Below are 13453 nucleotides of genomic sequence, written 5' to 3' on the forward strand. Positions count from 1 at the left end.
CAACTCCCCTTCAGAAGACCGCTGACCTAAGCTCAGCTGGCAGGGAGTGTACTTTCAAACCTGTTGCCACTCAAGGGCCATCAGAAGCTCTGAGGACAGAAAAGGCAGCGGAAGGAAGGCAGGCTTGGAGGGCGCTTGGTGACCAAGCAGGCTGGGTGCTGAGCGGGGCGCTGATTTGCCTCTGTCAGCCCCTCCTTGTCAGTGTGTCCTTTCCTGTGTTTTGGTGTGCTGCCATCAGCTGATATTGTGGCCATCACAACAACTGCCCCACAGAGCCCACTGCAGTGACGGTTAGGGGATGTTGCTGAGAGTGTTTGCTCGGCACCTCCCACTGTGTTCCGTTTATGACCCCCCCCCCCCCGGAAAAATTCCTGGTTGATTTTAGTCTCAAGAATAGTTGTAATTCTCTTGAGTAATAGGTCTGTTTTTATCTCATGGACATGGGGAATTGTGTAACTGACACGGTCTCCTTTTCATTTTGGCTGGTGGGGGTAGGGAGGTGGGAGGGGGAAACTTAGGGACAAATTTTCGGCCCACCCACAGGAGGTGAAAAGGGCACTCCAGGGTGCATTTTGGCTTCATTCCCATCTCTACTTGGTCTCCCCTTTTGGTTTTTCTTTTTCCTCTTAGCTTTCCTTCTTATTTTACTACACAAAATCGAGAATATACGAGCAAAAATAAATAAAAACCACCTCTAATCTCACTATCTAGAGATAACCACAATCAACAATGCTGTCTTTGTATGCATATTTAAAAAAAAATAAAAATGACAGTATACTGTGCATAGTGTGTTTTGGGCTATTGCTTTTTTCATTTTATAATTTTATTAATTCAATTTATTTATTAAATAATTTCAAATTTCTATAAAGATCTAGCAAATTAATACTAAGAACTAACATTTCTACATCCACCTACTATGTGCCTGGCTTTATGTATATTTACATATACATATATGTGAACATATATTGATGTAGATTATATAAGTACAATATTTATACATATTATAAGCTATAATATTCCTGTCAACTCATTTGATGCTCACAACCCTATAAGGTAGATGATATTGTACCCCTTTTGAAAATGAGGCACAGAAAGTTGCAAAACGTGCCAGTGGCACACTCTGGCTCCAGAGCATGTGCTCCTAACTGCTATGCTCCCTATCCTACCACTGGAATTTCACAGTCCACAGTGGTTAAACATTTCACTTATCTCCTTTCAGCTTACTTTCTAATTCATGTTGTTTTGCTATGATTTGGTACCCTTGTAAGTTATCTGAAATCCTCTCTGCCATAAGGTCCTAAGGCATAACTAACCAGTGTAGAGTGGTAGTGACACAAGAAGGCAAAGCTAAAGTGCTGCCCCAGAGGAGAGGATGGGCCCAGGCTGTCCTGCAAAGGAATGGATGTAGCTCCTTGGGCTGGGTGAACTCTCATGCCTGGAAGAGCTGGCTTGGGTGGCTGTCTCTCAGGGGTGCCGGGAAATGGTTCTTCCAAGACAGAGCTGGGCCAGAGGAGCCCTGAGGCCCTTTCTTAGAGTCTCAGAGTTTATGAAAATGCCAATAAGACAAAATGACGCACTTAATGGAGCTAATACAGCAAGTCAGCTTTTGGGCCAGAACCAGGACCCTGGGCTTTCAATGCAGATCTATGACTAGTAAGTAAACCAACAGAAATTTAGTTCCAAACTCTCAGCCCAGTGTATTCTTTTCCCAGAGCTCTTTGGCTGAGGCTGCAAGACGGTCAAAGGATTCTGTCACTGCCCTCAGTCCTTTTGTTAAGGTGGCAGAGAATGAGGCAAGACGGAGAAGCTGGGTGGCCTTGAGCATACCCCATGAGACTATAATTGGGTGGGAATATCCATTCGACAAATGTGAGGAGAGGAAGGAGCCCAGGTTTCTATTCCTGGATTTGATGTTTTCTAGATGGGAGATTTGGGCAAGTTTCTTCACCTCCTGAGACCTTAGTGTCCTCATCTGCAAAAAGGGGTTAATACCTGCTTTGTGACGCTGCTGAGGGGCTCCACGAGATAGTTTAGGATGTAGCACCCTTCAAAACCTGAGCCAGAAGGAAGTACTATAAGCCTGCCTCAGGGGGTCTGGGGAGGCCTGGGCTGGGCTTCCCCCAGCCTGAGGCTCCGAAGACCGGTCCAGAGGGGCTTAGGCCAGTGCCCAGGTGCTGTCCCCGCCTTCCTTCCCCTTCAGTCTCCTGCTCACCTCAGCCCCTCCGGCCAGAAAGGAGCCACGTCCCTGTCAATAGGCCCAACCGCACAGTGACAACTGTGTGTGTGGGGGGGAGGGGGAGGAGTACGAAGGAGCAGCCCCTTCTCGCCAGACCCCGGGGGCTCGGGGCAGGAGGGGTGAGCAGGCAGAGGTTACACCCTCCTCTGCTTCGTGACCTCGGGCTGTTCGCGACAGGGGCGCGGCGCTGTACGCGGTGCCACCGGGGCCCTAAGGCAGGGCTAGAGGAAGGCCCGACCTCGGCGCAGCAAAGAAAACAAACACAGATGTGTTCGGATGGGACCGGGAGGGAGACGACCGTCCCCTCCCCCACCCCGGCTCGGCTCGCGCGCTCCCGGAGGCGCGGGGCTGGCGGAAACCTGCGAGCCTCGGAGCAGCGCGGGGCCGGAGCGAGGCTGACAGTCCCGGGCCGGCCCCTCCTCCCTCCCCGGGGTGCGCGCGGGCCCAGCCTCCTCTCCGGGGTTTCCCCGGGCGCTCTTCTAGCTTTCTCTTTGTCTCTGCTTTTCTTCCTCGGGCTCCCGGGTTCCCACCCGCCGGCGCTCTCGCGCTCTCCCTCCCCGCGTCCCAGGCCGGTTCCCTTTAACTTTCTTCTTTCCCGGGGTGAAAACTTTGCTCCCGAGCGGGCGGCTGCTCGCCGACGTTATTGGCCGGCGCCCCGCCCGGCGGCCCCGCCCCCCGCCCCCGCGCTCCCCTCCGCCCCCCACTCCGGGCGCGAGTGGCCGCAGCGGCGGAGCCTCGGGAGGCGTGCGTGCGTGTGTGTGAGTACGCGCCCGCGAGCGTGAGTGTGCGTGCGCCCCGGGCGCGGGCTGGGCAGCGCTCGCACCGCGGCGGGAGACTGGCGGCCGCGTCGTCACTCGGGCGAGAGAGGCGGCGGCGGCGGCAGCGGCCGGGCCGGGGCCGGGGCTGGGGAGCGGCGGCCGCGCCGGGCATGGAGCTGACAAGCCCGCGCTGAGGAGGACGCGTCCGCCAGCAGCCAGGGAGAGGCTCCCGCCGTCCGGCGTGCGGGCTCCCCGGCGAGGGCCGCGCAAACTTTTCTTTCTCTTTTGCCCTTTCCAGAGGTAAAGTCCCGAATGCGGAGTCTCCGGCGGGGACGCGACCTGGGGCAGCGGAGAGGGACCTCAGGCTGCGGGAGGAAGGGGCGCGGGTCGTGCGGGGTGGAGGGCCCCGGCGCTCTCCTGCGCCCGAGACTCGGGGTGCTGGGCGGGCTGGCTGCGGACGGGAAGACGGGCGCGGGCATGCCCCTCGGGCGGCGTGGAGGCGGTGGCGGCGGGGAAGCCGAGCACTCGCCCGCGGCCCCGGTTCGGCCCCGGGCCGGGGAGAAGCGCGGGCGATGCTGGCTTGGGGGTCTCCGGAATCGCTTTCCTCCGCGAGGCGGGCAGTCCTCCGCGGGATGGGTGCTGGGGAAGCCGGGCGTTCGCCCGCACCCCGGCTCTTTGCCCCTCGGGGGTAGAGGGCGCGGGGCGGGCGGGCTGAGCGCGGCTCCCCTCTCTCCGCAGGCGCCTTGTGCGGCGGGCCGACCGACTCCTCGGCGCGGCGGGGCCGGGGCACGCTGGACGCGGCATGATGCGCGCCGTGTGGGAGGCGCTGGCGGCGCTGGCGGCGGTGGCGTGCCTGGTGGGCGCGGTGCGCGGCGGGCCGGGGCTCAGCATGTTCGCGGGCCAGGCGGCGCAGCCCGACCCCTGCTCGGACGAGAACGGCCATCCGCGCCGCTGCATCCCCGACTTTGTCAACGCGGCTTTCGGCAAGGACGTGCGCGTGTCCAGCACCTGTGGCCGGCCCCCGGCGCGCTACTGCGTGGTGAGCGAGCGCGGCGAGGAGCGGCTGCGCTCCTGCCACCTCTGCAACGCGTCCGACCCCAAGAAGGCGCACCCGCCCGCCTTCCTCACCGACCTCAACAACCCGCACAACCTGACGTGCTGGCAGTCTGAGAACTACCTGCAGTTCCCGCACAACGTCACGCTCACGCTGTCGCTGGGCAAGAAGTTTGAGGTGACCTACGTGAGCCTCCAGTTCTGCTCTCCGCGGCCCGAGTCCATGGCCATCTACAAGTCCATGGACTACGGGCGCACGTGGGTGCCCTTCCAGTTCTACTCCACGCAGTGCCGCAAGATGTACAACCGGCCGCACCGCGCGCCCATCACCAAGCAGAACGAGCAGGAGGCCGTGTGCACCGACTCGCACACGGACATGCGCCCGCTCTCGGGCGGCCTCATCGCCTTCAGCACGCTGGACGGGCGGCCCTCGGCGCACGACTTCGACAACTCGCCGGTGCTGCAGGACTGGGTCACGGCCACCGACATCCGCGTGGCCTTCAGCCGCCTGCACACTTTCGGCGACGAGAACGAGGACGACTCGGAGCTGGCGCGCGACTCGTACTTTTACGCCGTGTCGGACCTGCAGGTGGGCGGCCGCTGCAAGTGCAACGGCCACGCGGCCCGCTGCGTGCGCGACCGCGACGACAGCCTGGTGTGCGACTGCAGGCACAACACGGCCGGCCCCGAGTGCGACCGCTGCAAGCCCTTCCACTACGACCGGCCCTGGCAGCGCGCCACCGCGCGCGAGGCCAACGAGTGCGTGGGTGAGTGGGGCGACGCGGGGGCGCGGGCAGGGGCGCGGGCGGGCGCGGAGGCGGGCGGCTGTTCCCCGGCCTCGCAGCCGCGAGCTCTCGCGAGCGCCGGCGGCGGCTGCACCGAGGGTCATCCGCGGCGGTGATGCGGCCGGAGCGGTGGGAGGCTCGTTCCCGGAGGTCGTGGACCCAGGAGCGCAGGGAGCAGGACCACTCGCCCTCGTGGTGCTGGCCCTGGACTCTCGGGTTCGCGCCCAGTGCGCTCTGCACAGCCAAGAAAAAGCACGAGAAATGCTACGGGGAGAGGGTTTTGCAGAAAACTTGCCGACCCGTCCCTCTAACCTCGGATCCAAATGCAAACACTCATTGCCTTACCCTCAGTTTGGCGGGACCCTGGGATCCACCTCGCTCCCCCCACTTGGCCCTTTCCTAGCGCTGCAGCTGGGCTCGCGGTTGGGGATCCCGGCCGGGTTCCCGGGATGTTCTAGCCACACAACCAAAAAAATCCCTTGGGAGATGGCAAAGGGATTTGCAGTTTGGGGCCAGTTCAGTACCCGACGAATATCCCTCCTACGCCCTCCGTTTATCTTTTATGGTTTGAAAAAAAAAGAATTTTTTTTTTCCTTTTGGACAGCGTGTTTGTGTTAGCAAAAGAATGATGTGATTTAAATTAATTGCTATCTACAGATTACAAAGGAGAGTTCAGTAATTATTTTAAACGACTTCAATTCTGGTTCAAAAAATAAGCATACCAGATTTGTTAGTGTCAGAATTTGGTGAAATTAAACAGTTTTAAATTAACTAAGGGTCCAGATTCTCCCTGTTTAATGGGGTTTCAGTTCCTGAAAGAGAAAACTGACAAAACCGGCACTGGCAAATAGTTTTGTCAGAAATGAGGCTTAAAAAGGGGGATGCTTTCTATTTCTGAATTGTACAACTTTGCTGCTATAGAAACTCTCAGGCACCAGTTTCTCCCCGGGAGGGGTTGGGAGGAGGGGCAGGTAGTAAGACAATATTTTACGTTTCCAGTATGGGATGTAAATTCCCAAATCACTCTTTTTATTTTAAAGAAAATTACTTAGTTTGTAAAGTGCCGTTTGGTGTGCATCTTTTGTGAACGTATAGACTTTTCCTCCGCCTCTTCCCACCCCCAAACAGCCAGTGTGAGTCTCTTCAGTTGCTTTACCCTCTGAAGCACATTACAAAGTAGGCTGGTCCCCACAAACACACGTTTTAAGGTCTGGTTCTGATTAATTGTGTCATGTTGTTGTCGAATAGTTTGTGCCTCATGACTGTGGATGCAGACTTTTGAGCAACTGAATGGAAAACATGTCTTGGAGAGCTGGGTTGGCCTGGAGGCCCAGGAAGGCCTCCTGGTCTGCGGAGGGCTGTGCCTCCTGTTGCATGGCGGGCCCTCTATTTTTGCACTCAGTGTGTCCCGATTTTGCAGACCTAATTGTTTGTGCTCCCTCCTTTAAGAGACGGAACTGGTCGCCAGTTTGAAGAGTCTTTTCAGGATTCCGTAGTGAGATAGTAGTTACACCCGGAATTAGTGGCCTTTGAGAATAAAATTCCTTTGATCTGCTCAAGTTCTTCAGAAATATTGGTTTTTCCCATCTCTTCCCCCTTTCCTCTTTTCTTTTCTTCCTTTTGTGCGTAAAACCCCGTATTGACATTCCAAGGGCCTCCCAGGGTTTTGCTATCAGTTTTAGTTTGTATGTGCATATGAAAGATACCTTTGAATTGTCACCAGCAGGGTCTAATTGGACAGATGCAAGTGAATACATTGAGGAAAAGAAACTGGGTGCCGTGGTAACACTTTACTGGTTTGAAGATTTGTCTTAGTGCTAGATTTGTTCAGATTCATCAGCCAGCCCTCTCTCTCCCTGTCTCTTTGGATGTGGAGACAGAGCCCACATTTGCTGTAACAATAGTCATGCACTTGAAATAACCCCTATAGTTTAGGATTTTGTCTTTTGACTACAGCACTAACTATGCACAAATTGGATTGACCGTTTTTTTTTTAAGCCAAATTGAGCAGTCAACATATTAACTAATGTAATTAGTAAGCCTTTTTGCTCAAAAAGTTTAATTAGGCCTAATAAGTACATAATCTACATGACAAATAATCAGCTAACAATATTTTCTGTTTTTTTTTTACTGAAGTTATTTTAATTCTCAGTAGTTAAAGCATCTTTAAGTTTTGCCAATTAGCCAATTATTCGGTCATCTTATAAAAAAGCAAAGCCAATTCAGCTCTCTTAAAAGTTATTTATAGTTTCTTTTTTTGAATAGATATTCTGATATCTTGTAGATGCAGACGAGAAAGTCAGGTTGAAGTTCCCATAAAGTCTTAATTGAAGTCTTAGTGATTTTTCCATCATTCTGCGAAAGAGAAAGCCAGCAAAGACAATTTAAAAGTGATTTACAATGAAAGGTCGAGCTTTTTATGAAAAGGCCCTGTAGTGGAGATGTGTGAATGAATTAGTATTTGACAGGTGTTCTGAGACACTACAGGGCACTGTGCTAGGAAAAAGCTTTAATAAATCCTTCAAACACTAACTTTTGTACTATCAGCGGCTCAGACTTTTTTCTCCAACATAATCCCATCTTGTGAATTTCACACTGTTGACATATAAATTCAAGCTACCCAGATTATTTACAACTAAGGCAAATTAAAGAAGTATATATATTTTTCATCCCAAAAAATCAGTCTTGATAAAAATGAAGCATTGTCACTATGCTATTCTGTCTTTGCCTTTATAAAGTGAGGCATGATTAAAAATAGACCGAAATGTTGTCCTTCCCCAGGTTAACCCTCCTCCGCCCTAAAACTCTAAAAAAACTTTTGATATTGTTATTTCACTACATGGTTCTCCTGTTTAGGGCCAAAGTACTTTCAGATTACTAAGAAATGCATTTATCCTGTAGGTTTTCTTTTCTTTGGTCAAACTTTCTTTTTGGTGGTGTTTCAAGGTTGAGTTCTCAAATGTGGACTTTTGTAAAATCCAACTTTATTTTAAATTCAATTTTGGATTTCTTCCGGGGGGGAAAAAACCCTCAAAATAATATGAAGGACAAGACTATATATAACGTTACAGCCTCGACAGCTCTCAGTGGAATAACTAAATACTTTCTTCCGCCCATATGTATCAGCAGTGTTCACATGCTTTTATACACATGTGCATTTACATTCATGGTGTAAAGAAGCATCCATGCATGGTGGGGGGGGAGTACATTCAAGGAAAAATGCATGAACAGTTTTAAGCCACCTGGGTTGCTAGGCCCTTTTTTCCCCTTCCTTTTTTTTTTTTTTCCAAAAGAGCATCTGAAGACCATATTGTGTTTCATAAATTATTGACATCAGTTTTAATCAGTGTCCCCCTGACTTCGGAGCTGTGTTAGTATTTAGTGCCTGACTAAGCATGCTGTTTAATCTTACTGTGGGGATGTCAGCATGAACCCCTGCCTGGTTTGTGACAGGGTGAGCTTGTGAAAACTCGTTTTGCGACTCACTCTCTGGTTTTGCATTGCCCAGCTGAAACCCAAAACCCACACAAAAGACATCTCTGCAAGATGAGCACCGTGCTGGGCTGGCCTGGCCTGGCCTCCTATGGTCATGGGTACCTGCAACATAATGCTCATAATTGTTTAAACATGGCTTTGGGAGGGAGTTTTTCATGCTGCAGTTGGCTCCAGTGTTTGGGCCTACCATCATCCCAGCAAGAGAGGGAGGTTATATTGGTGGTGGTGCCATGAGAAATCCAATGCCCCACTAAAGACGCTTGCAAAGTCAGAAGGCTAAGAACATTATTTGCTGCCTGATCCAGAGTCTGGCACATAGCTGTAGATCAGTGAATGTTTTCTTAGTCATAGTAATTATTATAATTATTGTCATTGTGATGATTAACTCTTGAGGGCTTATTTTTTGCCAAGCGCTCACATTAACTTAGTCATTTAATCATTGCGACGATGCTAATCATAGGCACTATTATTGTTTTTATTTTACAGATGGGGAAACCATAACCTAGAGACATTAAAAGGTTTACCCAAAGGGCACTAGCTATTAGTACTACCTATGGCTAGTAGGTGGTGGAGCTGGGACTCCTGTCTGATGTTTATGCTTTTATAGCATCCTCTGTGCTGCCTCTCCATAGAATGGGTGGATGGATGGATGGATGGATGAGTGGCTGTTACGCATCCATGTATAGGAGAAAAGTTGGTACAACCTGTTACTTCTTGCTAGGACTGCAGGTGGTCCCCTTGTTATATTACATAATACTGTTGTGTTATCATATTTCTTATGTTTATACATGCTCAAATACGAAAGCATATGTAAGAAGTTGTCCTGTGTGTTAGCCACCAGGCCTCATGGGAGCTGCAGTTAGGATTATAAGTGAAGAGACTTTAGATACTTTCTTGCAGGTGCTCAGAATCCACAGGCGTTGCGATGGCCCAGTCTTTCTTGATTGCAGGGCCTGTGATCTCTCTCAAAGATGGTAGATCAGAGCTCATAACCAGAAAATCCTCTTTAATAAGGCCTCCCCTTTCTCCCTAGTGCTCAGATTCCTCTGCTTCTCTGGAACATATTGAAAAAAAATCTAGACAGTGGCCAAGAAGCGTTGTTAAAAAGAGGAGTTTAATGGCATATCCTGGTCACCAGTGTGGTGCTGGTAGGTGCAGCTTATGTGTGTCAGCAGCACAGGGCTATCATTTATCTCTGTTGTCCCTGTGGCAGCTGGAGTGAGGGTCTTTCTGGGATCCTTATGAGTGCCTGGTGGGCAGGGAGGCTGGGCTCTACTGTCTCCAGGAAGAGAGACAGAGTTTTGTCAGGGTAATCCTTGTGGGGTGGGTCTCTGCGATTCCAGGCTCTGCCAAGCTCTCCTTTGGCCCTCCCCAGACTTCTCTCCAACCTCTTCCTCCTGTAGAAAAATGAGATCCTCGGAAAAGTATTAGAGACTTTATGTCCAGAGAAAATATTGGAAAGGCAGTGGGTTGAAATTCAAATGTTCCCTGGAAGGAATCCCCTCATTTTCTGCTCACAGCTGGTATCGATATTTCCTTCTTGAGATGAGTTGTGCTTTTCATTAAGTCGATTTTTTGTCTTGGGATTAAACCAACATTGTATTCTTAATAGACTTTTATGTTTACACTTCAAAAGTGCACTGGGTTGGTATTCGTGTTATCTTGATGGCTTCTATGGTTTCTGCTATGCACACTGGCCTCACCAAAATAAATGGCTCTCTGGGGAACTGGATTATAAAACAGCCTTATCTGTGGATGCACAAGTATGGATAGCTTGTGAGCCAGGATTTTTTTCTCTCTTTTAGAAGTGGCAGACATCCTTGGGTTTCCGAAGTGCCTTATATTAATGGGAGACCAGAGGTGTAGGAGGGCTTATGAACTGCTCAGGACTTAAGCCTAATACTTGCAGAGCGGCCCACAGTGTTTTGCCTGTCATCTGGAAAGACTCACATCAGCACTTGTGGTCTCCAAAGCCTTGGAAGGTGTGGCACTGGTTGGGATGGCGAGGGAACTGCAGAGTTTAGGGTGTCAGTCCACAGTGGTTGTCAGGTTGCATCCTGAAAACAGACTACAAACCCCTACTAAATGCCAGCCATGGTACCAGATGCTTTACATGTGCTTTGTTTCAGTTAATCAGGTCGCCACAAGGAATGGAAGCTTTTCCAAAACAGATGTCCCTGCCACCAAAGGGTAGTTTTTGCACAAACTGAACTAAGTGTGGACAAGTATGCAGGGTGCATACTGGCTTATTCAATGACACCACTGGATACAGAATAGGGGTATCAGCAGTGCTTGTTTTTTAAAATATATTTTTACTGATTTTTAGAGAGAGAGAGAGAGAAAGGGAGACAGACAGAGACATTTATGGCTGCTTCCTGCACGCCCCCTACTGGGTATTGAGCCTGTAACCCCAGGCATGTGCCCTAACTGAGTATTGAACCAGTGACCTATTGGTGCATGGGAGGACACTCAACCACTGAGCGACACCAGCCAGGCCAGCAGTGCTTGTTTTGAAGGCTGATTGGCATAAAAGCTGTGTTCTGTTGTAACCAGCTCCAAGGCACTGTATTTTTGAATAGCACCTGAAATAAGTGAGCTGCCTGGGACAGTCCTCCAGACACAGGGCTCTTTGCCTTCATGCTGACTACTATCCTGAGGTTTGACTCATGTAGCACAACACAGTGAATTCAGTATTACCTTCCCTTATTCTTATTTTAAAAATGTATCTCCATTGTAAACTCAGAACTAAATTTTATTCTGCCTTTGAAATTTCGTATAATGTATGTGAATCCCCTTCACACCATGTCAGAAACAGAGACCCATTTCAGTTGTCAGTCCTTTGCCTGTAGAAGTAATGTTCCTCCTCATCCCCAGCTTCTGGGAGACCTGAGCTAGGTGGGTGTTCAGCCCTGGCCATGTTATTTTGTGCCAGTTCTACCCTCTGACAGAGAAGGGACTGTGGTCCTAAGATGGATGAGATGGGGAATGCTTCTCCTCTGAGCCTTTTCCTTCTAACACTGCAGTGCCTGGCCCAAACCTCCTTTGCGATTGATATTTCCATCAGAGGTGTTCTCTGGCCCTCAGAGAACAAGGGAAGATATCGTTGAGGGGACAGGTGTACGGGAGTACTGCCAAGGAATGGAGGAGTGTGCTCTGCCTTTTCCTGTGTTAGGGCCATTCCCAGAGATTACTGGTCCTGCTGCTGGGATTAGCATAGTAGCTGCAGTTAAGTTGAAACAAATTCATGTTGCAGCACATTTATGCACATAAGGAAGACCCAGAAGAAGTCTCTGTAGGTATGGTGGACTTCCAGGCTTTTTAAAGGGGTGGCTTTCCAGAGAACAAAGAAAATATTTTGGGCAGAAAGTAACACCCTACCTAGTTCATTATATATGAACTATAACTAATAAATCTTCCCAACTTAGCTAGGGCCTGGAAGAAGACTGGAAACCTGCAGCTGTGGAGGATTCAAGACTAGAGCATGCAAAGTGCCAGCCCTCCTTACATGGTCAAGTTCTAGTTGGGGACCCATCCATGTCCCCTCCTGGCTGTTGCTGTTACTAGATTTTCTAGATTGTTCCCCCAGTCCTTTCCTGCCTACAAATGAGAGCATTGGTTGTCATGTCCAAGTTTTACACGTTCCTGAGGCTCCACACCTGTTAGACAATCTGTAAGACCACAGGGATCTTTGAAAGGGCAGGATCTGAATAACTGAGTCCGAGGTAACAAGGAAATGAGATATCTCTTTTAATTTCTGGGGGCCTAGATATTGTGCTATATTCCATATCTGAGGTCCCAAAGTAAGCCCTGGCCAGTGTGGCTCAGTTGCTGAAGCCTCTCTCCATGCACCAAAAGGGCGCAGGTTCTATCCCTGGTCAGGGCACATTCCCGGGTTTTGGGCAGCCGATCAGTGTTTCTCTCTCTTCCCCTCTCTCTCCAGCTCCCTTTCTCTCTCTCTCAAATCAATGAAAATATATTTTTAAAAATGCATCCAAAGTGATGGACACTTCCTGCCTGCCCGCTGGTCAGTGTCAGGGTTGGGAGTGGCCGTGGTGAGGACATAGTAAGTACACCAGCACTCCCCAGCTCCGAAACCAGGGCAGACATTGCTAATCAATCACAGCACTCTTTTCTCCTAAGTTCAGAAATGGTCCTAGGGTATTGGAACCCTTCTCAATATAATACCCTAGGCAGCCATGACTACTTATCCAGAATTAGCCTGAGAGAGGAAAACCATACGCCGCTTTCAGTCTCAGAAGACTTTCCCCTGCGCCCCAGCCTGCAGGTGAGCAGGTACCCTGTAGGTGGATATTCCTGGAGCGGTCAGTGGTCAGGTGGCTCTGCTGGCTCTGGGATGTAAAGAAGTATGAAGTGGATGCCCTCCCCGCAGGTGGAATACACTCCCGTCTGGGAGGCTGTGCATGTGGGAAGATGAATACTTGTACTAATCGTAAACATGGGTGGGCCTTCAGAGTGAGGAAATTTGCCAAATGCCCGGGACACAGGGGAGGTGCTGAGGGCCTTGATGCGGGTGTCTGATTGGGCTCCTGTGTCATGGGAGCACTGGAGTGTAGATCACTTCATGTGTTTCCTCTGCACTTGTTCTGTCTTCGTGTGTTTATTCTTTCATGCCAAGCTGGTCTAGAGACCAAAGTTCCCCGAAAAGGGCAGTCTTCCTGGGAGCCGCAGCTCTGCAGGTGCCTGTGTCCCTCAGCTGGGAGAGCTCCAGGGCTGCCTGGGGCTCAGACGAAAGCTCCCCACTGCCCACAGTGTGAAGGAAACCACACCCCAGCTGGGGTCACACTCCCCCCACTGCATGAGGCTTGCTGGGGCCCTGCCCAGCTTGGGGTGTAATTTTTCCCACCTGAGGAGTTGGACCCTTGACCCCAAACCCTGTCCTTGTGGCATTGAGAAGCGAGGACTCCCCAAGCAGGCCACTTCCCTCGCTGGCGCTCTGCTTACATTTGGGCCGCGCAGAAAGTGCTGAACAATAACAGCCCCAACCCCAGCATGAGAAAGGAAACACATTGTGTTTACAGATACAGAATTTGGCATCCGAAACATGAAAGTACCTTTGGGTTGGGCGCCCCAGGGCAGGGCAGGGCTGTTGGACACCAGCCCCCCTG

The 13453-nt window shown here is 50.8% G+C and overlaps 1 protein-coding gene across 2 annotated transcripts in view; it reads left to right on the plus strand.

Annotated features, from left to right (window-relative positions):
* The window catches only part of NTN1 (netrin 1), a 187110-nt gene that overhangs the window by 11785 nt on the left and 161872 nt on the right, over nucleotides 1-13453 (plus strand). Inside the window, exons 1-2 of one of the 2 annotated variants that reach the window (XM_081162895.1) lie at nucleotides 3201-3294; nucleotides 3733-4814. In XM_081162895.1, coding sequence (XP_081019021.1) covers nucleotides 3797-4814 — 1018 coding nt within the window. In that variant the 5' untranslated portion in view covers nucleotides 3201-3294; nucleotides 3733-3796. Of the gene's footprint in view, nucleotides 1-3200; nucleotides 3295-3732; nucleotides 4815-13453 lie in introns of those variants that run through there. The other variant, XM_081162896.1, reaches the window with a different exon arrangement.

Source organism: Miniopterus schreibersii (genome assembly GCF_964146895.1).
Source record: "Miniopterus schreibersii genome assembly, chromosome: 16".
In the NCBI taxonomy this organism is placed as follows: Eukaryota; Metazoa; Chordata; class Mammalia; order Chiroptera; family Miniopteridae; genus Miniopterus; species Miniopterus schreibersii.